This window comes from Telopea speciosissima, chromosome 9 (genome assembly GCF_018873765.1).
Source record: "Telopea speciosissima isolate NSW1024214 ecotype Mountain lineage chromosome 9, Tspe_v1, whole genome shotgun sequence".
Lineage (NCBI taxonomy): Eukaryota > Viridiplantae > Streptophyta > Magnoliopsida > Proteales > Proteaceae > Telopea > Telopea speciosissima.
The window spans coordinates 1,156,513-1,182,958 of NC_057924.1; the positions used below are offsets into that span (position 1 = coordinate 1,156,513).

Consider the following 26,446-nt stretch of genomic DNA (forward strand, 5'->3'; position numbering starts at 1 on the left):
TATTAATGTCCCTCAAGACGTTTTTAATGGCAATATGAAAAGGTATAATTATGAAAGTAAAATGACACATGTCATCACCTAATCGTACATGAAGCATACACGTGCAAGTAGGTGATCCGAATTCCAAACTCTTAAATGTTAGAAATTGTTAGTGCCTGACCTGAGCCGACCTCGAATCTACCGAATTGCCCTACAAAACAATGTACCGATCAATCCTAGCCGGTCTAGGCCCGCCGATTGAGCTCCGATGCCTAAATCAGATCACGCACGCACAGATATTATATGAACTTGAAAGATTGAACCTCCCTCGAACTATGACATACCTGCCTATTTATAGGTTTCATATCGCAAAACACCATAGGCTTTTATCGACAGTAGACTTTTATTTCGGTCCTGGAAGTGCTGAGGTGGAACGCCATTTGAATGGACACCTGTCCTGATGGGTCATGCCGAAGGCGTGACCCTAGCTCACCTATTTCGTGTGACCTGGGTGGAGTGATCCTTCCTTCTCCCAAGTTTCCTCGACCGTCAGTTCTAATATGATCGGCTCGGCTAACATCGACCCGAGCCCTTCCTGGATGGACCTGGCATGGATCTTACTTGGAGTTAGACCGGTTCCGAGCCGCTCTGTTTGAGGGTCGTCCTCAACCTGCGTGGTTCCACTGTGGTCTGGATCGGCATGATCGAGCCGGCCTTATAGGGACACGTGTCACAACGTCAATGGTGAGGCAATCAATAGGTATATCATATGCCCCCCCACTCACCTAGTCCATTCATGGTCTGGGTGAGTAGCTTAGTACTTACTTTATTGTTTTATTGTTTTTTTTTTTTTGGCCGAACCGTCCTTTGGCAGGCCGCGCTTCGACTGGAGCTTGGCCTTCATTATTATCCTCGAGCTTCATGCCAATAGTCAGCCACGTGTCAAAGCGTTATGATGGTGGCTCAGGTAGCCAGACCGTCGCATAATCGCGTCCGTCCGCTTTGCGCCTTCTCGATCGTTGGATCTCCGTGTCCCCCGGCTATAAATAGGAGAATAGTTAAAGTTAATTTTATGTCTGCTATTCATTTTTGAAGGTTGCGCTGCTCCTCTGCTTGGGTGATTCGTAAGGTCGGGATATCTTCTTTCTTTCGACGAGGCGTTTTCGGATCACGTCGGCTACAAGTAAGTCCTCTCTCTACTCATGGCTTATAGTGTTAGTGATTATAAACTGCCCGTGGTAAGTTCCATTGTCAGGGGTTATAGTCAAGGCTCTGACCCGAGCTCATCTAGTTCTTTAAACCTTAAGGATATCCTCAGTCTGGTCTCTAAAGACCTCAACAACGTTCGGCCCGACCAAAATGCTGTAGTGGAGCCCGATCGTGAGATCTCTAACATTCTATCGTTGCTCCCTGATCTTGGGGGATGTATTCAAATGGCGAGACCGGCCATGGTGGCTGAGGAGGAGGCAGAGATAGATATTTTAGCTGTGGAGAGCCAAGGCTTGGTCGACCACGGAGTTCAATGTAAGGTAGCCCCCGAAGGTCGGGTCGCCTCTGAAGAGGTGGATGACGAGGATAGCGATACCGAAGATGATGAGGATGATGACGACCAAGACGATAATGATGGTAGCGACGAGGCTGCCCTCGACGAACCGGAGCAGAGTGTGCACAACTTGGCAGTATCCTATGCTCATCCGACCTAACCCGAATCAGGAAGTAGTATTCCATTCCTGATGAGGTCGCCCTAAGGCTTCCCTCAAAGGAGGAGATGGCGTGTCATACCCAAACCCCATGGGTCAGCCTGTACAAGATGACCTTTCATAATGGGCTGAGGCTTCCTGCCTTGGGCCTTGTGAAAGAAATGTTTTACCATTGGCTTCTCACCCCCTGCCAATTGGTTTCGAATTCCTGGAGGATCATTCTGGGATTTTATGTATTCTTCAAACGGATCGACTGAGAGCCGACCTTGTCTCTTTTCTCGAAATACTTCATGCTCAAAAAGTGTAATTTGGACTGGTGGTATTACTTCACCCGTCATAACCCTGGAAAGAATAGGAAAGGAGTTTGCTTCTTTGTAGCTATGCCCCCCTCTGTGAAAAAATGGAAGGATCGGTTCTTCTATGCCGACATTCCCGGGTCACCCTGTAGGTCAGAATGGCTCGAGGTCAAGTTGAGAGTCGTGAACCGACCTCTTCCCTTGAGTAAGGAGGAAGGGGCTATGGCCCGAGCCGCTAAGGCAAAGAGGTTTGACGTCCAGAAGCTGAACTCCGACGACTTTCTTCAAGCGATGAACTTGGGTGAGTGTAATTTAGACCCGTCCATGGCACGCCTTTTACTCCTTATCCATGCTCTGACGCGTCCCATTTCCTTTCCAGTGACATTTAAGATTGACTCAAAGAAACTTGCCCGCGCCGCCCTGGAGAAGAAAAGAAAGACTGCTGCAGATGGAAAAGATAAGGGCTGAGGAGATACAAGCCATCCAACGGCCCCTTAAAATAAAGAAAAGGGTAAAGCTGTGGACAATGCTCCCCCAAGGCCGATCAAGGGCGATCCAAAAGTGCCTCCCCCATCTGGCGTCGTCGTCCTCGACTCAGAGGGCTGCCCTGGAAAAGGCGACCAGAGGGATGGGAAGAGAAAAAGGGATGAGCTTCCCTCCCCCTCCAAGACGAGCAAAGGGAAGTCCACCTTGTCGCCCACCGACAAGGATAAGAGAGAAAAGTTGAAACACAAGGATTCAGAGCTAAACTATTCCGTTTGATGGAATCTAAAGACTGTTGACTTTGCCATGGATGATGGTGCCATTGCTAGAGAGTGGGTTTCTAAGTGTCGTTTCCCCCGCGACTGAGACGAGCTAAGAAGTCTGTCTCATGGCGCCTTTTCTATCAATTTTTTCAAAGTTTTGAGCACGGTACGCCATCATAGATTCTCTTCCATTAATCAGCTTTACCGATCCGGTCTTTAAAATACCCTTCTTTTGTTCGTCAGGGATTTGCTTATGCGGCCGAGGCTGGCTTTTGAGTGGAAAATTTTTCTCACAAGTAGTGAGAGACCAGCCTCAAGCTCAGCACGGCTTTGGGCAAGAAAAAAGGCCCTTACGAAGGAGAAGGCTGCAGCAGACGCTACTATAATTGAGCTTCAAGCCAAGCCTGCTACCCTCTCTATCCAGATCACTCGACTTACCGAAGAGAGCGATCGGTATCACAATCAAACGGTTGATTTGACCAAGTTCCTTGAGGATGCCCGCATCGAGCTTCACGAGACTGTCAGAATGACCGCGGAGGATCGACTCTCAGTGAAAATATCTGTTATCGAGGATTTCAAAAGTTCTGAGGATTGGCGCAATCATTACGTCTTCTAATGCTGAAGCCTTCGAGATGGGTGCAAATCACGCCTGTCGACACATGCTATCGAAGCTTCCCTCCTTCAATTTTTTTGTTTATGCCTATTATACTCCTACTGGTGAGACCACTGTGGCTGATGGTGTGGATGGTCAGGTCGAAGTGGGTTTGGAAGTTGATCAAGATCTTCAAGCTTGTGAGAATGACGTGATCAAGTGTAACGATCCGATAAATGTTAAGGAGGACGAGGAAGTGTAACTTGTCGACCAGTTTTATTGATAGTGCCGCCGATCTCTCTCTCCTTTTTTGTGTGGATACTGCAATCTTTCTCTCTCCTTTTTTTTTTTTTTTTGGAAATGTAAAGGCATAGTGTTGTTGATGATTTTTGTAAAGGTCACTCTGTGAAAGTGACTAATCATGCAAATTGTAACAACCCTCGTTTTCTCCGTTTCTTTTTGTTAAAATGAAATGACCAATCGCATGGCGTGTATATCTTCTCCTCTTTTTATTTCCTTTTCCCTCCTTCCTTTTTTTTTTTTTTTGAAATTGAGGATGATCTTCGCTGATTGCCTCGAAATTGAAGTCTTTATCCACCCGGAGGTAGGCCTCGTCTACTCACGGATGAGGACAATCTTCGCTAATTACCTCACAATTGAGGTCTTTACCAACCCGGAGGTCAGCCTCGTATACTCACAGATGAGGATGATCTTCACTGATGCCTCAAAATTGAGGTCTTTACCAACCCGGAGGTTGGCCTCGTCTACTCATGGATGAGGACGATCTTCGCTAATGCCTCAAAATTAAGGTCTTTACCAACCCGAATTTTGGCCTTGTCTACTCACGGATGAGGACGATCTTCGCTGATGCCTCGACTATTGAGGTCTTTACCAACCCAGAGGTCAGCCTCGTCTACTCACGAATGAGGATGATCTTCGCTGATGCCTCAAAATTGAGGTCTTTACCAACCCAGAGGTCGGCCTCGTCTACTCATGGATGGGGCCGATCTTCACTGATGCCTCAAAATTGAGGTCTTTACCAACCCAGAGGTCCTCCTCGTCTACTCACGGATGAGCACGATCTTCGTTGATGCCTCAAAATTGAGGTCTTTACCAACCCAGAGGTCAGCCTCGTCTACTCACGGATGAGGATGATCTTCGTTGATGCCTCGAATATTGAGGTCTTTACCAACCCGGAGGTCGGCCTCGTCTACTCATGGATGAGGACGCTCTTCGATGATTGCCTCAAAATTGAGGTCTTTACCAACCTGGAGGTCGGCCTCGTCTACTCACGGATGAGGACGATCTTCGCTGATGCCTCAAAATTGAGGTCTTTACCAACCCGAAGCTCGACCTTGTCTACTCATGGATGAGGACGATCTTCGTTGATGCCTCGAATGTTGAGATCTTTACCAACCCGGAGGTCGGCCTCGTCTACTCATGAATGAGGATGATCTTTGATGATTGCCTCGAAATTGAGGTCTTTACCAACCCGGAGGTCGGCCTCGTCTACTTACGGATGAAGAAGATCATGCTCAGGGTTTTTGCATTTTGACCCACCGATCTCAACTTCCCACGCATCTTGTTCTTCTCGGCTCGTGGGCTCTCCGACCCAATATGTTTCCCTACCTCCTTGTTTCCCTGTCGGGCACTTCTTTGATGGTCTCGTCCCCCCTCTTGGGCGTGATGCCCAGCTTTGGACCCTCAAGGACTCATTGACAGTCGGGTTGAATCTCCTGCTGGTGGTGGGGGAATGATCTACTCAGGTCGACACTGCCGAGCTATAGTATCCAGTCCCTCTAGGCATATTAGGAACAACGTCTGATTCTCTAGAATTTGGAGCTGCAGTTGTTGGACCTATGCATTGGTGGCCAGTGCATTTGGATCCAGACTGGCAAGTTCGGGTAGCGTACGCTGTAGGGGTAGAAGCAAGGTTCCCAGATCTCCCTGAGCTGCTGGGAGGATACTTGGTCCTCCCTGTTCAATAATCCCGTGCTGACCTTCTACTGGTGGTAGTTGTGCCTCCTTTGAGGCCCGCCGGGTGATGGGTCATCCTCCCTGAGACGTCTCTGTCCTCTCAGTTACCATAGCTTTTAATCCATGTTTCCTATAGACAACGCCAATCTGTTAGTGCACGACCTGAGCCGACCTCGAATTTGCCAAATCACCCTACAAAACAATGTACCGGTCAATCCTAGCCGGTCTGGGCCGACCGATTGAGCTCCAATGCTTAAATCAGATCGCGCACACATAGATATTATAAGAACTTGAAAGATTGAACCTCCCTTGAACTATGGCATACCTGCCTATTATAGGTTTCATATCGCAGACCATAGGCTTTTATCGACAGTGGACCTTTATTTCGGTCCAGGAAGTGCTGAGGTGGAACGCCATTTGAATGGACACCTGTCCTAAGGCGTGACCCTAGCTCACCTGTCCTAAGGGGTCATGCCGAAGGCATGACCCTAGCTCACCTGTTCCATGAGACCTGGGTGGAGTGATCCTTCCTTCTCCCAAGTTTCCAAGACCCTTGGTTCTAATAAGCTTGGCTCGGCTAACATCAACCCGAGCCCTTCCTGGATTGACCTGGCATGGACCTCACTTGGGGTTGGACCGGTTTCGAGCCGCTTTATTTGAGGGTCGTCCTCAACCTGCGTGGTTCCACCGTGGTCTGGATTGGCATGACCGAGCCGGCCTTATAGGGACACATGTCACAACATCAATGGTGAGGCAGTCAATAGGTATATCAGAAAGCATTACTCATCTATTGTTGAATTTTTGCCACATAAATTTTTTGGGAAAGTGTTTCTTCTCCCTCGGTAGAAGTTCATTCATGAATATAAAGTCTATCAGATGTGAATAATTCAAGTGTATCAGAGCTACGACGTGACAACCCAGACCCATCATCATTATCCTTAATAGTGAATGACTCAATATAACAATTACTAATGAAATTGGTTGGTGGGTTTGCTACTTTCAGATGTTAGATGGAAAACTGGAAGAGAAGAAACATTAGAGCAGCACTGGAGAAGGATTCATGATGCCCACACACTTCAGAGATTTGGGGCCAGCAGACACTTCATGAGAGCAGCATTGAGTTTATCAGAGCTACAGTGTGACAAACCATACAAGTAGGTAATGCAAATTTCAAACTCTTAAAGTCCCATTTGTTTAGAGGGGTTTATGGGGTTGGAGAGTTGTAGGATTACTGTCGGGTGGGTCCCATGTGCTTGGAAAAGTAAAGAGTTGATGGATTACTACAGCATTCCATGGGAAAGTTGCAAAATCCCATGTATTTCATAGGACTTTGTAAAGCCAATGGGTGGGAAAATTATGGGATTTACAATGTCATGTTAGTAGACAATGGTAATGATTATGTTCCCCCCATTATCTCAACATTCCCATCCTCTTGCAAACAAACAGCCTAAGGTGGGATTGTTGCAATGACATATCAGCATTTTACCACAACTTTCCCACCCTTTGCAAACTATTCCGCTAAACAAACGGGGCCTAAAAGTTTGCCAAGTAATTTTTTTGGAAAATTTTTCATTCACCGATTCACTCATGAATGTAAGATTATCATTACATCCCTCATTGTTCATTGACCCTCATCGAAGCACAATGATGGCCATTTGTGAAGGAGCTCCTCTTTCAAGGGAAACTCCTTCCTAAATTTTTACTTCTTGGTGTACTTTCATACTATTTATTCAAATTTAATGAATGAAGAAATTCTAATCTTTCTCTTCCAAATGATTGCAAATCAACTAAACATAACATGATGTACTTCATGAACTTACTATCATTTTAGGGGGGAAAATCCAATTCCTATTGTCTTACTTATTTTTTAAACATCTAATATGAAAATTAGAATTAAAAGAACAATTGTTGCCCAAACTTTAGAAGAAAATGATGCTGAAATTTGCAATTACCATAGTGAAGAAGAAGAAGAAGGTAACCATTTCATTGAGGTATTGAATGGTACTCATGTTTTTTGACGGGGCAAATTTTTTTTTAGAGAAAATAATGTATTTTTCCTCAGCGATGCTTTTGTTAGACCCAGTTTTTAACGGTGTGGCCACTTCAATCGTTGAGTTAGAGCTCTCTCCAACCTTAGATATGTGTATACATAATAACACATTTTATTCTATGGGGAAAATTAAGAAAGAGGATTGGCTTTAGATGTAGAATTGGAGCTAATCACACCAACCTTAGCGATTCCATCTTCTAAAATTTAAGGGACAAGATTCCCCATGATGCTAGTGTAGTGGGAATCTTTCATGGCAAACCAATAGCAGTAAGAAGAATAGTAATATCATCCACATAGGCTCACATTGTCAGGATAGAGAAAGAAAACAATAAATCAAAAAATCAAAAAAAAAAAAACCATTGGATTCATCATTGACTTCTAAGATTTGAGAGATTGAGAGGATAATTGATAAACAGTGTCTTTGTCTCTTTGAAACTAAGAACGAAGGATGATTTAATTTCGTCTCTCTTATCTCCTCACATCTAAGCAGAGAAAAATTATAATCAAGAAACTCAACAGATCTCTATGTTGCAGCTGCTTTAACCACAATCTGACTCTTGACCAGGTGACGACCATCAGTCCATTTAAGCTCGCCAAATACATAGGTTTTAGCATAATCAGGTCGATTAGTCTTGAGGGTTAGTTTAAATGTCTTCTCTTGTCCAACCGAATCGAATGTCAGGATCTGTGGCTCCACCGAAATAGAAATTCCCAAGGGAGGGCGAATAATGGCCTTGTATGTAGCTGGGGAAGACCCAACATTCTTCACTTTCCTTGTCAAAGTGGCGAAGCCAGAGAGGTTTGGTACTGTGAAGGAAGGATAGTTGAAGTCAAGGAGACTGATGGCGGGCTTGGGGCATGTGTAAGGCTGCTTCGATTCGGAGAAGACTCTGATTAAAGTTTGGTTGTAGCCAAGGGTACATAGGAAGTTCAAGTAATCGATGGGAGTTAAATCATATACCAAACCAGGATCCATGGCACGGTTCGGTTGAATGTGTCCACCTCCATAGTAGAATGGGCTTGCTTTCACATTTGTTCCATTCAGCATCGGCTCCCTCGCATTATCCCTTGTAATTGCTGCATACACACCACACAGATGATAAAATCACAAAAACAAAACCAAAGCGAGAAGAAGAAGAAGAATCAAGAGGTCTCAAATCTCAAGATCAATAGTACTGCACATAAAAAGAGGATTAATTAATTACCGGTGGTAATGATGGCAGATCTGATGGCGGCAGGGCTCCAATTGGGGTAGAGTTTCTTGAGGAGGCCACTAACACCAGCCACGTGAGGGCAGGACATGGACGTCCCTGACATTGCGGCGAAAGGAACCTGTTTGGTTCCAGTTGCTTCGGTGAAGGCAGCTATGACATCCACACCTGGTGCAGTGATGTCTGGCTTGAGAAGCTCAGGAGTTATACTGTTCGGTCCTTGGGAGGAGAATTGGCCCATCATAGGTGCTGGCTTTATCCCCAGCTTCGTCGTGCTTGGTAAGATGTAAGCCTTGGGTGCTTTGGTCGATTTCATGTATTGGATCAACGCATAACCGTCCGTGAACGTCAATTGCGACGCAGGGAGCACGTTAGCTTCAGGGAGCACATCGTCCCCGTCAATCGATATTATCCCCACAGCCCCTGCTGCGAGTGCTTGTCTTCCCTTGTCCACAGTCGGTATCCCACTGATGATGCACACCACTATCTTCCCTTTTACCCGTTTTGGGTCCAGCGACCCAACATTGCAAGACCAGCCGTCCTCGAACGAAGCATGCTTCACTTTTGCCTTAAGACCGGTCACCAAAGGGTACATCTTGTCATTCTTGGGCATGGAAATCTTAGTGAGGCTCTGCCCTTTTAATTGCTTATTGTTGCCAAGCTTCACGTAAGCCGAGAACAACTGGCGGTCCATGGTACTGGCGGCCACCGTTAACAACCAGGGGGCCGTGTTGGTGACGGTGGCAACTCCAGCCGAACCGTTGTTTCCAGCTGAGGCTACCACAAGGATACCGTTCCTGACGGCGTGGAAAGAGCCGATGGCCATGCTGTCATGAAAGTAGTCAGTGGGGGGGCCACCCAGGGACACGGAGAGAACATCAACGCCGTCGTGGATGGCGGCATCAAAACCGGCCATTAGGTCTGCATCGGTGCACGCATTATCTCTGACGCGCTTCCCGCACACCTTATAGGCAGCTACGCGTGCCCTTGGTGATCCTCCTTTGGCCGTGCCATTACCAAATCCGAAATAATTGGCGTTTTGGACAAGGTTTCCAGCCGCCGTTGATAAGGTGTGGGTCCCATGACCGGACACATCATCACGTGCCGTTTTGAAGGATTTGCCAGCGATCACTCGAAACCCTTTGCTGAAGGCCTTGGCACCAATCAGCTTCCTGTGTCATTCCGTTTTGAATGCGAATTGTCCAAAAATTAAATAAATAAGTATTAATTTTCTAATTTGCATGAGAAATGAAAAATAAATTACAAAACACATAGTTTCGATTTTTCACAAGACAATGTAAGTATAAAATAAAAAAACAAGCCTTTTTCTACCCAAAAAAAAAAAAAAAAAACCTAGCTGTTTTGTAATTAATTTTCGTTTCCATCTTCACCTTGAGTTTGCTCCCAGAAATATAGCCATCCCTGCCCCCCCTCCACGTCAATCCCATGAGCATCTTATCCATTCTCATTCAATCACAGTGAGGGAACAAGTCAAATCTAGGGTGTACACTATTATTTTCTTCATGCCATTAATGTGTGGCCGTTTGGGTTATTCCTTACACCTGAGTTGTGCAAAACCCGATATCGTTTCCCTTTATTAATAAATCAATACCTATAACTAAATGGAAAATCTTATTGTAGGTAACATTACTATTTCCTAATTTAACTAAGATAACACATTTTTTTTCCAATGAAGGTAAATCCTGTCATTTGACATAAATACTATAGATTAAATAAAGGGAGAAAGAACGCTAACCAAAACTAGGCCTTGGCTAATGAATAGGCGTGAACACATTATTCTATTTTCATGGTCCCAAAATATTCCAGCCAAACTACGTAATCTACAACCCCTCACCCTTACCGGTTGACACCTTCCCATTCCATGCAAACACCACCCTTACTAAATCATTTGTGATTCGGCTCCATTTGGTTGCAAGGGGACTTAAACGGAAGGGAAGCGAGATTTTCATACTTAAAAAGGAATTTTTATAATCGTTACCCCATGTGACAGTATCACTAACTCCAAATCATTCTGTATTTGATTATTAAATTCCAATTTACTTAGCATCCAATTCCCTTTGGTTTAAAATGTAAAATAAATATTACTTGTAAAATATATCATTACCAAATATGGTAAAAAATTTAAGTAGTTTATACAATCAAATGGGGTAATGATTACAAAAGTTTCTTTTTTAGGTTTGAAAATATTCCCTTCCCTTCCCTTTAATTCTCGTTTGCAATCAAAAGGAGCCGAAAGGAGGTGAGATAAAGCATAATTTAGGGATTTAGAATTAACTGGGGAGAAAAAAATGTCTTCATTTTTTTTTTTTCCCCTGGAGGAGGAATTAGATGAGAAACTTTTAGTAGGGGAGTTTGAGTGGATAAAAGAAAAGTATAGGAAAGTAATAGAAATTTTCTTTTCAATATAATGCTTTCTTTAACGGATGGGGAAAAAGACTGAAAATTCCCTGACTTCCATATGAAGTAAAGAAAAAATTGCACATTTGGGCGGTTTTAAACTTAGAACATGCTAATGTATGTAAGTATAAGAAAATAATTATTTTTTTATGGGAAGTAGTTTTCTATTCGGGAGTGTGGCTATGCTTTTCTTATTATAATAGTTTAAGAGCAAAACATAGACGGCTCCCAACATCAGTCAATATTTCTTTTCGGTTAAAGATTTCCTTCGAAACAGGTAAAAGAAACACCCACAAATTTTACCATCATCATTATTCCCCCTACATGTTGGAGGTCTGAAATGCTCGCCACTGTTCCTAGACACCTGTGGAAAGTGACAAGAGAATACCTCCTTCATCGAGGGTGAAAGGAAACTCAATCCTCTGTTTTTCTCATAAATATTGATGGGAAAATGCATAATGATCATCACCCTAAAGTGGGGAAAAATGAGAGAGAGTGAGGGAAAATGGAGGAAAGAGAAAGAGAGAAAGAGGCCTCACTTGTTGCAACGGACTCCGTCCGGTCTGGTGTCTGTACAGCCTCCTTTCCACTTTAACGGAATGGGTCCATACCCATCGTCGTTAAAACTCTTTGACTCCGGCCAGACACCTTTCAACACATCAAAGCATATCAACACATATTATTCAGAGAAAGAGGTAAAGAAAATAATGGAAAAGAACACAATACAAAAATGAAACAAGAAACTAAATTTTTGTTCAAAGTTTCAACTTTCAACTCTCAAAAGCTAAATCAGTTCTTGTTTCCTTAAATTCTTGAATTAATTTTCATAGAGAAATGCATGTAAGTGCTGATGTGGCCTATATTGCCACATCAACATTAACCATCACGTAATCATCTTGATGGGAGGTGGTTATGAGAGAGAGAAATTCATCTCTCTCTATGCCTGAGAAACAAGGAACCAGAAACACCTTCTCTCCATTTATCTGGCCATGCAATCTTTGTTGCTTGAAGAACGTAAGAAGACACGTTGGACAGAACTGCGAGATCGTCAATCCTAATAAGGTTAAGTTATGTATTCCTCTACTTTAGGTATTTGGCTTTCAATTGGTAAGGAGCAGGTTTTCCTACTTAATTATGTCCACATTTGAGAACAACAATCATCGCATTTAAAAGCCCAACAACAGACGGGGCCATGCCTAGTTGTAGTCCATATCAATAAATAAGTAAAAGGAAAAACTATGCGTACATCTCTTGTATTTTGCCTAAAGTACTATTTGACCCAAAATTTCAAAAATCGAACTTGCACACCCTTGAATTTTTTTAAAAATGTAAAATTAACAATGTATTAGCCATACCACGTTAAGTGACGATGTGGGTGCTAAAGTGGACATGAAATGTATATTCAGCTTGCTAGATAACCCTCTCCCTATTTATAATTAGCAAGTGATACTTCTTTCTTAATCTGTTGGATAGTGTAGAGTCATCGGAATGAAGCTAATGGGGAAAACAAAAAAGAAAAAGAAGTTAGATAAGCAGTAAAATAATTGCCTAAAATTGTTCAAATTGATCTGACAACAATCTGAAATTTTTTTTTTAATTTTTTAATTTTTTAAAAGACTGTTGGTATATTGATTTGGAGAATTTCAGAGACAAATGGTGAAAGAAGGAAGACAAAACTTATGAAGAACTTACCACTGTCAAGGTTCCCAATAATAATATCTTCCCCAAATTTGGCCTTCTCCCAGATCGAACCAGGTTGAACTACATCATTTTTCTCCAGTCCAAGAAATTCCCACGAATGAGTTGTATGTAATTGCAGTCCTCTGTTTGGGAAGACTGATATGACCTTGGGATGTTCTGCATTGATTGAATGAAGGAGCAAGCAATGATGAAGATGAATACCCATTAAAATTAAAATGATAAAAATTAAGAACAGATGATGATGAGTGATCGATGCTTCGTACTTGCGATCTCAGCTGCTTTCTCTTCTTCAAGGATTGCAGCAAAACCATTGATATGTTTTGTGTAGCAGTAAATAATCGATTCTTTGGCTGCCTCAGGGCTGTGTTTGAGAAGAGAAGGGAAGGAGTAGTGTGGAGAATTAGATATTAAACAAGAGTAGTTCAGAAGAGATTTTGCAGTGTAAGAAAGTTCCCATTTCTTAATTACCTTCCAACGTAATCTGCTAGAAACTCATAATGAGACTGTTCCGCTAGATCCATATCAGTTTGTGTGATTTCCGGACCATGTGAATGTGATCCCAAGTATACCACATAAGACTGCAACATTAACGAGTAATTAAAATATGGGTTGTCAGAATTAATTTACTCAAATAGAAGAAGAAGAAGAAGAAGAAGAAGAAGAAGAAGAACAGTAAGAGATGAATGCTTGCCATTTTAACAGCAAACGTGGGTCTCTGCAACATAGAGAAAACCAGAAAAGGAAGAAGGAAAAGCGGAAGCCTTGAGAACCCCCCCATTGGTTCTCTGTAGATTTGCTTCTCCTTCCCCTGTTTTTAATAGCTCTACTTGGGGCAGAAAACCTACTCCCCAACAACGGCAGGAAGTGGTGGAAGGGTTTCACTGAAAGCAATTCTCCTATGGATTATTATATAGAGAGAGAGAGAGAGAAAGAGAGAGATTGAATTTCTTAACATGAGCCCTTCAACCATTGATATGACCACACTTTAAGATCCGGATCCCACAAAACCATCCTCAAACGGTAGCCTCAAGCTGTTTTTTTTAAATTTTGTTGACCATCTAAACTTAACTTCCTTGAAAAAAGGTCTTGACTGGTTAGAGATCCCATTCCTCATCTTATCAAAATAGGAAAGCCTAGAATGGATAGAGATTCCACACTTGTTGCTGTTGGAAATGGTGTTTTTATTTTTTGTTACCTTTTGCATTGGAACCCCATCCATCTCACTCTACTGGCTGCAAAAAAACCGAACTTTAGATAATACTGAAAGTTTTGTGATCACAAGATTATATGGCGAACCTCTTTTTATACATTTCACATAAGATCAGGTGATGATATGTGTTATTTTGCTTTTATTAATGTCCCTCAAGACGTTCTTAATGGCAATATGAAAAGGTATATTTATGAAAATAAAATGATACATGTCATCACTTAATCGTACATGAAGCATACATGTACAAGTAGGTGATCCGAATTCCAAACTCTTAAAAGTTAGAAATCATTAGTCATCTATTGTTGAATTTTTGCTACATAAATTTTTTGGGAAAGTGTTTCTTCTCCCTCGGTGGAAGTTCATTCATGAATATAAAGTCTATCAGATGTGAATAATTCAAGTGTATCAGAGCTACGATGTGACAACCCAGACCCATCATCATTCATCCCCAATAGTCAATGACTCAATATAACAATTACTAATGAAATTGGTTGGTGGGTTTGCTACTTTCAGATTTTAGATGAAAAACTAGAAGAGAAGAAACATGAGAGCAACACTGGAGAAGGATTCATGATGCCCAGACACTTCAGAGATTTGGGGCCCACAGACATTTCATGAGAGCAGCATTGAGTTTATCAAAGCTACGGTGTGAAACCCGTACAAGTAGGTGATCCAAATTCCAAACTCTTAAGGCCTCGTTTGTTTAGAGGGGTTTTTGGGGTGGGAGAGTTGTGGGATTACTGACGGGTGGATCCCATGTGTTTGGAAAAGTAAAGAGTTGATGGATTACTGTAGCATTCCATGGGAAAGTTGTAAAATCCCACGTATTTCGTGGGACTTTGTAATGCCAAGGGGTGGAAAAATTATGGGATTTCCAATGCCATGTCAGTAGACAATGGTAATGATTATGTTCCCTCCATTATTTCAACATTTCCATCCACTTGCAAACAATCAGCCTGGGGTGGGATTGTTGCAATGATATATCAGCATTTTACCACAACTGTCCCACCACTTGCAAACTCTATCGCTAAACAAACCACAAACGGGGCCTAAAAGTTCGCCAAGTAAATTTTTTGGAAAAGTTTTCCTTCACCGATTCACTCATGAATGTAAGAACATCATTACATCCTTTATATATTGAAGGTTCAAAAATGCTCCTCACTGTTCATTAACCCTCATCGAAGTACAATGATGGCCATTGGTGAAGGAGTTCCTCGTTCAAGGGAAACTCCATCCTAAATTTTTACTTCTTGGTGTATTTTCATACTGTTTATTCAAATTTAATAAATGGAGAAATTCTAATCTCTCTTCCAAATGATTGCAAATCAACTAAACATAACATGATGTACTTCATGATCTTACTATCATTTTAGGGGGGAAAACCCAAATCCTATTGTTATGACTTATTTTTATACATCTAATATGAAAATTAGAATTAAAAGAATAATTGTTGCCCAAACTTTAGAAGAAGATGATGCTGAAATTTGCAATTACCATAGAGAAGAAGAAGAAGAAGAAGGTAACGATTTCATTGAGGAATTGAATGATACTCATGTTTTTTAACGGGGCAATATTTTTTTTTTTAGAGCAAAGAACGTATTTTTCCTCGGTGATGCTTTTGTTAGATCCAGATCTTAAGGGTGTGGCCACTTCAATCGTTGAGTTTGAGCTCTCTCCAACCTTAAATATGTGTATACTTAGTAACACATATTTTATTCGACGGGGGAAATTAAGAAAGAGGATTGGCTTAAATGTAATATCCCGGCATAATGGAGGAATTAATTTAAAGCTTAACTTGTGATATAATAATACTCGTATTCCAAATATTAGGGTAATTTAGACTTTTCACCTTGTGTGCAGAATTTATATCAATGGTGGACTAATGATGGATGAATTTTGATTGATTACCATGCTAGAGGTAAAAACCTTACTAGTATTTTATTAGTGTAGCGTTGCTTATTTATTTTCCCATACTTAGTTATGTAATGTTTATTTAAATATATTTATTTATAAGTATATAAATTTGTAAACTTGTTAGCCTAGTGGTTAGAATCTTAAAAGTAATTAAAGAGGTGTAGGGATCAACTCATGTCGGAAGCAATTATAAAGAATTGTATCTATTTTTTTCCTTAAGCAGCTTGGTGGACCCCACATAGGATGAAAATAGGGGTGGAGATTCCCACGTTTAGAGAAACGTGGAAGAGGGAGAGAGAGAGAGAGAGATTGAGTTGAATTAAAAATAGGAAAGGGGGGGAAAGAAATAGTGTAAAAGAGAAAGATAAAAACCGTGAAAAAAAAAAAAGAACAAGAAAAAAGAGAGGCAGAAATCGTGGAAAAAAAACAGAGGAAGAGAGAAAGAAAGAAAACAAGAAGGAGGGAGGTCTTCCACCATTAGCACCTTCAAGCTTTTTCTTTAGTATTCGATTTTCAACAAACCTGTGAATTAACATCCATACTTTGTGCTTATTTTATGTTAAAAATATTCTCCTCTCTTGATTTTAAAATTTTGATTTTACAAACATGTGTTTAACAACTTTATTTGAAAAAACTATGTTGAAAAATTCATTGATTTATAGACATAATAGCATGAGATATAGTGAGAAGGATGTTATGATGATATTCTTCATGATTATGGAAACATGATAATCTTTTGCATGTTTATAGATGTATGGATGTTTTTTTTTTATTGAATTGTGATTGAGAAGATGAGCCTGTAGTATGGTACGGGGCATACTTCTTGTTCTCACCTTTGGTGAGTGAGCTGCGCTTGTAGTACAGTGCAAGGCAGGTGTTTGTGATTACATTAATGTGCATGTTCATGATTAAAAATTGATATCGTGGTTATGATCTTGACCAGGTGTAAGCATGGTGTTGGTACTTAATTATGTATATGCGATGTTGTAGTTTTTATGAAATATGCTATAGAGATGAGTAACCCTAATTTTATGTATATATTTTTCCAACTTTGTTATCGTGCATGTTGTTTTTTTAAATGTTCGTATGAGATTTAGATGTTATCTTGTTAAGTTTCTTCCTGAAGCTTACCCCAATTATGTTTCAGATGGAGAGACCGTAGATATTGATCAGACCTGTGTGGAGAATCATGAGGATGAAGCTTATGATTGTGAAGAAGACATCATTAAGATTGAATCTTGAAGTTGATTTAAATTCTTTTTCAGACTTGAATTTTTTTGGACATTTAACTTTGATTAATTTGGGTTTTAAGACGATGTAATAGTCAGTTAAATTTTTATTACTATTGGAGACTTGAATTTTATTATATTGATTGAATGGATGTGGTTAAAGACTTCCGCTGCAATTTATGTTTTGAGGTTACTAGATGATTTATAAATTTGGTTCACATTTCGGTTCCTATGTCCCTAAGACTTAGATCTTGTGGACCGTTAACGACCTAAACTCCTTGATGGATTTAGGGGCATTACATTAGATGTAGAATTGGAACTAATCACACCAACCTTAACGATTTCAACTTCTAAAATTTAAGGGACAAGATTCCCCATGATGCTAGTGTAGTGGGAATCTTTCACGGCAAGCCAATAGCAGTAAGAAGAATAGTAATATCATCCACTTAGGCTCACATTGTCAGGATAGAGAGAGAAAACAATAAAATTAAAATTAAAAAAAAAAAACCATGTAAGAAGGTAATATTACACTGACATCACGGGAAATTTTTTTCCCTATTATAATGATGGAAAAAATAACGTTAACCGGTCACGTGGTTATTGCACTAAGACATAGGATCGCACGAAATTATCACTCAGGCCCTAGTGAAATAAAAAATCCCATTTAGTCAAATGCTTTGGTACTCACTCTAATTGGCTCCGCGTTGGTGCAGACGCTACACAACCGGACATCGATCTCTTGCCCCATAATAAGTATAGTGTTTTGTAGTTTGTTAGAATTAATGTTGTTATATGCAACTCATGATATGTTATAATAGTTACCTTATTAGTTTCTTTTTAAGAGAAACATGAAAAGAAAAGAAAAAATAATAATAAGACAAAAACCATGATGCTAGAATTATTGATTTATGTGTCTATTTCTCTTCTCAAATTCAAAAAAAAATTAAAATTTTTTCTTTTCTTTTCTTGGAAACCAAACATAGCTTAAGTGTTATTAAAATTTTGCGCTTCATTTTACGTGTTCCATCGTGGTAAAAGATTGAGTTCATGTGAGAGAATCTCACTCTTATCTTGGGTAAAACTTTAAACCAAAATTTGAAATGTGTCTTAAATGTATACAAATGTGATTCTATCTTTTAAGGCTTTGATTTCTTGTGTATGCAGCCCACATAAGAAACGAAAAGGTGGTAGTGGTAGTGGTAGAAGTTGCATTGGAGGAACTGGTTTATTTTAAACATAAAATTACTGCTTTACCCATAAAATTAACCATGTGCTCATTAAAGAGCAACTCCCCCCTTAGTTCTTCCTTTTATTTTTGCCACACAGAAGTTTCAAATTTAGAGCTTCTTTTTTTCTATTTCTCAGCAACTTTTTTATATTGATTTATTCCCAAGAACAAAAAGAAGATGAAACGGTATTAAGAAATGGATTTCTATACTTTTTATTCTTATAGTTAAAAAAAATGAAGTGTAATCATGAAGGCCCCAGAGTCTAGGATGACTCTTTCACATGTCAAGTTTCAATAAAAAAGCATGTAAAATAAATAAAGGGAAATTTACACATACCACCCTTGAGGTTTCAAGAAAGGATATTTTCACCCCCAAGTTTGGAAAATTCTACGTACCTCCCTGAGGTTTGCAAACGGTAACAAATAAGCCCATTCCGTCAGTTCATGACTAACACTGCTAAAAATTAGACTTGAACTGACGGAATTGCCCTTCTAAGAAGAAACCAAAAAAAAAAAAACAAAACAAAACAAAAGCTGCAACTCATCTTCTCCAAACTCTGATTTATAGAAATCAAGAAGAAAAAATGCAATTTCTAATTCTACTTCTGCTCTACCTGCTCAACAACCTATTTGTTGCCGAGAAGCAATCTCATATCCCGGAATACCGAGTTCTACTCTCCCTGAAATCCGCCATTATAGACGACCCAGGAGCTTCACTCTAGAACTGGAATGTCTCCACAAGCTATTGCACATGGACTGGAGTTTCTTATGATGGGTACCGTCGAGTCGTCTCCCTTGACCTCTCCAATATGAACCTCTCTGGCACTTTATCCCCTGATATAGGTCACCTTCGCAACCTTGTTAATCTCACCGTCGCTGCTAAGGTTCTCTCTGGTCCCATCCCTTCCGAACTCTCTCACATTAGCGGTCTCCGACAGTTGAACCTTTCTAACATCTTCAATGGTAGCTTCCCTTCCCAACTCTCTCTTCTCAAGTACCTTGAAGTTCTTGATTTCTGTAACAACAATATGACTGGGGATTTACCTGTTGAGGCATCGGAGATGCCGAAGACCCACTGAGCCACAACATCTAATTTAATCATTCTTCCCTGTAATCCCATCAATTCCAGATACCCCACTTCCCTCTAAAAAAAACCCATTAAGCAAAGACTGAAACTATTAAGTAATTACAAGTTACAACCCATTATGGGCATCTACATGTTCTGCTAAATTTTCAACAAAGAACACAGAGAAGGAGACTAGAGACACCCAAAACCCAACCCTGATTGAAGATATAATCAAAAATAAAATTAGAAGAAAGATAAATAAAACAAAACAAAAGGCAACTAAGAACAGAGGAGCAGGGAGTGAATCCGAGTGACTCTGTCAAAACTCCCGATGATCTGCCACATCCACTGTTGTGGTACATGACAATAACTTACGAAATATTTTGAAAAGTGCAGCACAGGACATCTCCTTCACCTTCCTCATCACCACACACTTCTTCTCACTTCCTCCCTTCCTTTTCTTCTTCTTCTTCTTCTTCTTATTCTTTTGAGTCACTCTGTCTTGTTAGGGTTAGGGTTTAAGCACAAGGCTACTTAAAGCATTACACCCTAAGTATCTAGTTTGGAATACTTAGACTGCTGCCTCCAGCTAGCATTTATAGGAAACTAGGGTTTAGGTCAGATGGGCTAATTACTAGATTGCCCCTCATAGCCTGAGCATTAATACAAGTAGGATTATATTAGAACATATGAAGGAATATTATATAAATACCCTTACAATCTCCTCCTATGTTCTACATATATCCATCACACATGTATAGAAACCATTGTTCAATTAGTAATTGAATCAATATAAATTGAATATCAATAATCCAATAAAACAAGTAAGTAATAAGTAAACTTCAAGAAATAAAACTAGGGTTTTAGATCAAAACAAAATCCAACAATAAATCCGAAGTTCCACATGCAAATGGCTAAACCAAAAGAAATAATCAAAAGGAAAAGTCCTTGCAATCCATGTGACTTTACTCATCAAGTAAGTCATCCTCATCGAGATCCAGATTCAACCGTTCTCCTCTATCTTCGTCATTTTCTGTAATTTATCAAATATGAATTTCATAAGATAATATGAATTCAATCATTTGCACAATAGTATCTAGTTCAACAATAAGAACTTAGTATATTTCATATATGACTGAAGGTAAATCAAAAAACAATAAGCATCATCATCAAGTTTCTTTACAAGAACTCGATCCTATATAGTCTCTATCATAAGGACCGTATCATGTTTCCATTTGGAATACTATGTTCGTTATATCAATCATAGAGTTATGTTGTATCATCAAATTTGAAATGGTATACCATACTATAAAAGACATGTCATCAAATTTGGAATGACATAAAGGCTAGCACAATATCATTGAAACATATCAGACATTTTTCATATTCCTTTGTGGAATAACAAAGTAAGGAGACTTCACATGAAAATTTGCTATACCATCAAGTTTGGAATGGTTTCACAAACCCCCATACTTAGTAACCTAACTAAGTTATCTGAAACATGTAAACTGTCCCGAATGCTTACCAAGGCTAGATGAGATTCGAATAATTCAAAATAATACTGGGTCAGGTTAAGACTTGACTAAATGGTCTTTAACCCCATCTCTCCCATAGTTTTGAATGTTCAATCTTTGTTCAATCCCTTTGTAAGGGCATCTGCCGTATTATCCTTCGATCTCACATCAATCAAAGTGATAATCCCTTATTCTGTTCTATAATTCAGCATGGCCTGTTTCAACTTGATGTGTCTCCTCTTACCATTAAAGAGTGAGTTATTCACAATCATCTTTGTTGCTTGATTATCATAAAATATAGATATAAAGTTTAACTTAAAACTCCTCAATGGAATATCTATGATCAGATCCTTTATCCACTCTGCTTCATCTCCCGTAAAAGCTAGAGTATAAAGTTTCGATTCTATAAATGACAGAGCAATACTAGTCTGTCTCTTGAATTTCCATGCTACAGCTGCTCCTCCTAGTGTAAATACATAACCACTGGTGGATCTGATGTCTCCCAAATCTGGGCACCATGCATCAGAATATCCTTTCAAAGTTGAAGGATGTCCAATATAACATAGAGCATAACCTTGAGTACCCTTAAGGTATCTCATCAGCCTCGATAGGACATCCCAGTGCTCTTTTTCAGGATTGCTAGTAAAATGACTCAGCATGCCTACCGTAAAGGCTATGTCTGGCCTAGTGCAACTCATTGCATATATGAGACTATCAATCAGTTTAAAATAATCTAACTGATTCACTATGTCACCTGTGTTAGGTTTTAACCGTTTGTTATAGTCATAGGGTGTCTCAATCGATTTATAATCACTGTATCCCCAACTAGAAAGTAGCTTCTCAATGTAACGAGTCTGACTAAGGGTGATCCCTTACTCACTGAAGCTTACTCTCATCCCAAGATCTTTCATGTCGAATTCTTTGGACAATGTTTCTTTAATGTCACTCACTACAGAGAGATCAGAACCTAGAATCAGCATATCATCTGCATACAAGCAAATTTGTTTAAACAATTGCGACCTTGTTTGACTTAGATAAAAAATAAAGGCACTTATCCGAGTTGCTGGTTTGAAAACCAAGGCTCTTTACTGTCTTGTCAAACTTTTTATGCCACAATTTAGGTGTTTGTTTAAGACCATAGAGAGATTTGTTTAATTTATAAACTCTTTTTTCAGAACCTTCCATGATAAACCCTTCAGGTTAGTTCATGTAGATTTCTTCTGTTAGGTCTCCATTAAGGAAAGCCATTTTTACATCCATTTGATACACAACATAGTGCTCAATAGATACTATGACAAGAAGAATCCTTATCGTTGCCAAATGGCAGACTGGGGAGTAGATGTCAAAATAATTTATCCCTCTCACCTGTTTATAGCCCTCAGCTACTAACCGTGTTTTATACCTGGCTATAGACCCATCCGGATTAAGTTTCTTCTTCAGTACCCACTTACACCCTATTGTCTTGGCCCCTCTAGGCATATCAACAAGGTGCCCGGTCTCATTCTGCATTAAAGAGCTCATTTTCTCATCAATGGCTTCTTTCCATAACAGTGAGTCCCTAGATCTCATCGCTTCCTTATAGGTGGATGGATCAACCTCTGAATGGTAGGTCACAAAATCATCACCAAAATTCTTGGATACTCGATCTCTAGTAGATACTCTTCTAGATTCTGATTCAAGGAGCATTGTGGGAGTGGTGTCAGAAATAATTGATTCAGATTCCAAAAGTGATTTTGTAACCACTTCAGTCAGACCAGGCAAGCTCAGACCTTTATCTCTAAGGAATTTATCCTCAAAGAATATAGCATCCCTAGATTCTATCACCACATTGGTTGATAGATCCAAAAATCGATCTGCAGTATTATCTTCTGTACAACCTCGATATACACAAGTGTTTGTTCTAGTTCCCACCTTAGGTCTCCTAGGGTCTTATATCCTAACATAAGCTATACAGCCCCAAACCTTAAGAGTGTCATATCTACATGGATGATTATGCCATAGTTCATAAGGTGTAAAAGTCAGTTTTGAATGTGGTAGTCTATTTAGAATGTGATTTGCAGTCAACACTGCTTCTCCCCAATAGCAAGAGGGCATGTCAGTTGTCAATAACATGGAGTTTAACATCTTTGTTAACGTCATGTTCTTTCTTTCAGCTATGCTATTTGATTGAGGTGAGTAAGGAGCAGTAGTCTCAAGGATTATGCCCGCAGATGCATAAAATTTCTTGAACCCTATCAATTTGTATTCTCCTCCCCTATCACTTATAAATCTTATAATTTTCAAGTTGAACTAATTTTCTACCCTATTCTTAAAAATTTTAAATTTTTTAAATGCTTCATCTTTAGATTTTAACAGGTATAAATGACAACATCTAGAAAAATTATCTATAAATGTTATCAAATACTTTCGACCTCCTTTAGTTGTGTAGCTTTTAAAGTCACAAATGTCAGAATGTATAAGTTCAAGAAGTTGAGTGCTCCTAGAAATCGGTCTGAAAGATTTTCTAGTTATTTTGGTTTGAGGACATACTTCACATCTGTTAAATCTAATTGAAGTGTCTAATGATAAATTATGAGTTTTAGCTAGTTTGATCATTTTCCTATAGTTCACATGTCTTAACTACAATATAGTATTTTGGGATCAAGTGAATTATGGTTAACCTGATTTATTGTCTCATTAGCTAAACTCAACCTAAATATACCATTCAAATTATAAGCACATCCAAAATAAAAAGAGTTAACAGATAATGTTACTCTACCACTACTAAAAGTAATAGACATGCCAGCATCAAGCAAAATTTCAATTGAAATTAAATTCTTTTTAAAATCAGAAAAAAATTTAACATTTTTCAAAATAAGTATTTTACATGATGAAAGAACCAAGTTTGTTGTCCCTTGTTGTATCACTTTCACGACGTCTCCATTTGCAACAGTGACAGTCTCTGCTACTTGAACAATATCAGTTAGCAGGTCCTTGTTATTGCAAACATCACAAGTAGCCCCAGAGTCTAACCACTAATCTGAAGATGTACTAACCAACCCTTTACCCTTGCCAACCATGGCAACAAAGTTAGTAGGCTCAGTCTTGTCTACCACCATGTGAACTTCCTTCTGGGATGTGTCAATGTTTCCTTTCTTAAGACTCCTACACTCAGATGCATAGTGACCCCACTTTCCATAGTTGCGGGACTTGCCCCTCTTTTTAAAATTAGTCTTTTTGGCCTCCAACTGTTGGGGTTTTTTCTTAGGTGGCTTGGACTGCCTAAGATATTTCTTGGGTTGTGAAACCAAATTAGCAGATGCCTGTTGTTGTTTCACCATTTCCAAGTTATTCTTGGCTATGTTGTCATCTTCGATTCTAATGAACCGTTTGAGATCATCCAGCCCCACTTGTGTTTTTTTTCTATGCATCTCAGTTTTAAAGGAATGTCAGGTAGAGAGTAACTTAAAAATAATTTCACCCACTAAAAATGCATCAACAACAGGGATATTTTCTTGGTTCGGTTTTATTCTCAAGTTCTCAAAGTCTGTAACTTGAGGAGTGATTTCCTTGTCTTCTTGAAACTTGAAATCCATGAACTTATCAACTAAGTGGGTCTTTGATAGTTCCTCCTCCTTTTTGAATTGGGCATCAAGGTTTTTCTAAATCTCTTTTGCAGTCTCATATTTACTATAGGTCTCTGCCAGCCTATCTGACAGGCAGTTCAATAGATAGTCTTTGCAAAAGTCCTCATCACTTATCCATTGGACTTCAGTTAGGTCCGTACAATTAGAAAAGGTATTTACCACAGTGTAGAAAAATATTAAGGAACTTCAGTCCAATCTGAGTCTTCCTTTTCCAAGAACTGAACTCAGAGCCACTAAAGCTTTCAAATTTGATCATCTCAATTGGAACAGCATGTTTCTCCATTATTATGTGATTTATTTATATGTCCAAGGAAAAAATTCAAATAAAAATAAATGGTCCAAGGAACAATCACACCTGATATGGAGAACCCTGGATTTAGACGACGAAGAAAAAGATAGCGGCGGTACAGCGGCGTCCACACTCGTAGTGCTTGTTGGCGCATGTCGCTGTCTGTTGGTGCAGGTCACTGGCACTGGCTTCTGGTACGGTCACTAGCGGCTTCTCCCTTTTCTTTTTTTTTTCTTTTTTTAATTAGGTAATCAGCCAATTAAAACTTTGAAGAGAAGTCTCTGCCAACGTACTCTGCCAAAAGCTGCTTTTGATTTGCATTTTCTTTTTTTAATCAAATCAGAGAAAGCATTAATGTCCTGTCAAATCAAAGGTTTATGAGAAAGGACAAAACCCTTTTCAAATCAAAAAAGGTAATCAATGCTTTTGAGAAGCTGCCAACGTTTACTTTTCTTTTCTTTTTTTCAATCAAAGCAATCAATTACTTCCTCTTTGTACAACTGATTTTGCGGGTGGCAGATGCCGATCGCCAAAACTGAGAGTGAAGCCGAATGCTAAAATCGATGAGGTAATCAATGCCTTGATCCACAGCCTTGGTTAGGTAATCAATTCGTTGATCTATAGTGTAGAAACACGATTCTGTTTTCTAAAAAATGAAATCGAAACCAATCATACAAATCGATCAACAAACCAGAAATGATATGTATGAACGTTGATCCCTCAAAAGAAAAATGATCAATCACACCCGAAATCGATTGGAGAAAATCACCGAAGCCGAACGTTAATCCAAAATCTAAAGCAGATCTTGATCGCAGGGAAACGAAAAACCTAATGCTTTAAGATTGTTAGGGTTAGGGTTTAAGCACAACGTTGCTTAAAGCATTACACCCTGAGTATCTAGTTTGGAATACCTAGACTGCTGCCTCCAGCTAGCATTTATAGGAAACTAGGGTTTAGGTCAGATGGGCTAATTACTAGATTGCCCCTCACAGCCTGGGCATTAATACAAGTAGGATTATATTAGAACATATGAAGGGATATTACATAAATACCCTTACATGTCTTTCACACCCCCAAAGCAATCTGAAGAGCTTGAAATCAATGGATCTCTCCAACAATATGTTCTCTGGTGAGATTCCAAAATCTTTTACGGAGTTGAAGAATCTAACGCTGTTGAATTTGTTCAGGAACAAGTTGCACGGCGCGATTCCAGATTTCACATTCCTGAATTGAGTTTAGGGTTAGGGTTTGAGGGTGTAGCAAAGAGTGATGGTGAAGATGGTGATGATTCGGTTCAGGCAAAGAGGTTGAAGAGGAGTGATTGAGTGGCAAATGTTTTAACGAATCAATGGGGCGCTGGGATGGTTGCAACTCATCTTCCCCAATCGATTTTGGAGAAGATGAGTTGTAGGTTTTGTTTTTTGTTTTTTTTTTTTTTGGTTTCTTCTTAGAAGGGCAATTCTGTCAGTTCAAGTCTAATTTTTAACAGTGTCAGTCATGAACTGACGGAATGGGCTTATTTGTTACCATTTGCAAACCTCAGGGGGGTATGCAGAATTTTCCAAACCTGGGGGGTGAAAATATCCTTTCGTCAAACCTCAGGGGTGGTATGTGTAAATTTCCTATAAATAAAATGTGTGTTGTGTATATCCGCCATTCCACGGTCCTAAAAGTCGGTTAACCTTTTAAGATTGGTGTGT

At 39.7% G+C, this 26,446-nt stretch overlaps 1 protein-coding gene across 1 annotated transcript; it reads right to left on the reverse strand.

Moving 5' to 3' along the window:
* Nucleotides 1–7,863: 7,863 nt before the first annotated feature.
* On the reverse strand, nt 7,864–13,532 carry LOC122640199 (subtilisin-like protease SBT5.4). Its single transcript, XM_043833352.1, has 7 exons — nt 13,362–13,532; nt 13,139–13,248; nt 12,934–13,031; nt 12,662–12,826; nt 11,509–11,617; nt 8,546–9,723; nt 7,864–8,417 (listed from the first exon to the last, which is right to left on the reverse strand). The coding sequence occupies exons 1-7, from the start codon at nt 13,446–13,448 to the stop codon at nt 7,864–7,866; spliced, it is 2,301 nt and encodes a 766-aa protein (XP_043689287.1). The 5' UTR covers nt 13,449–13,532.
* Between the last annotated feature and the right edge of the window lie 12,914 nt (nt 13,533–26,446).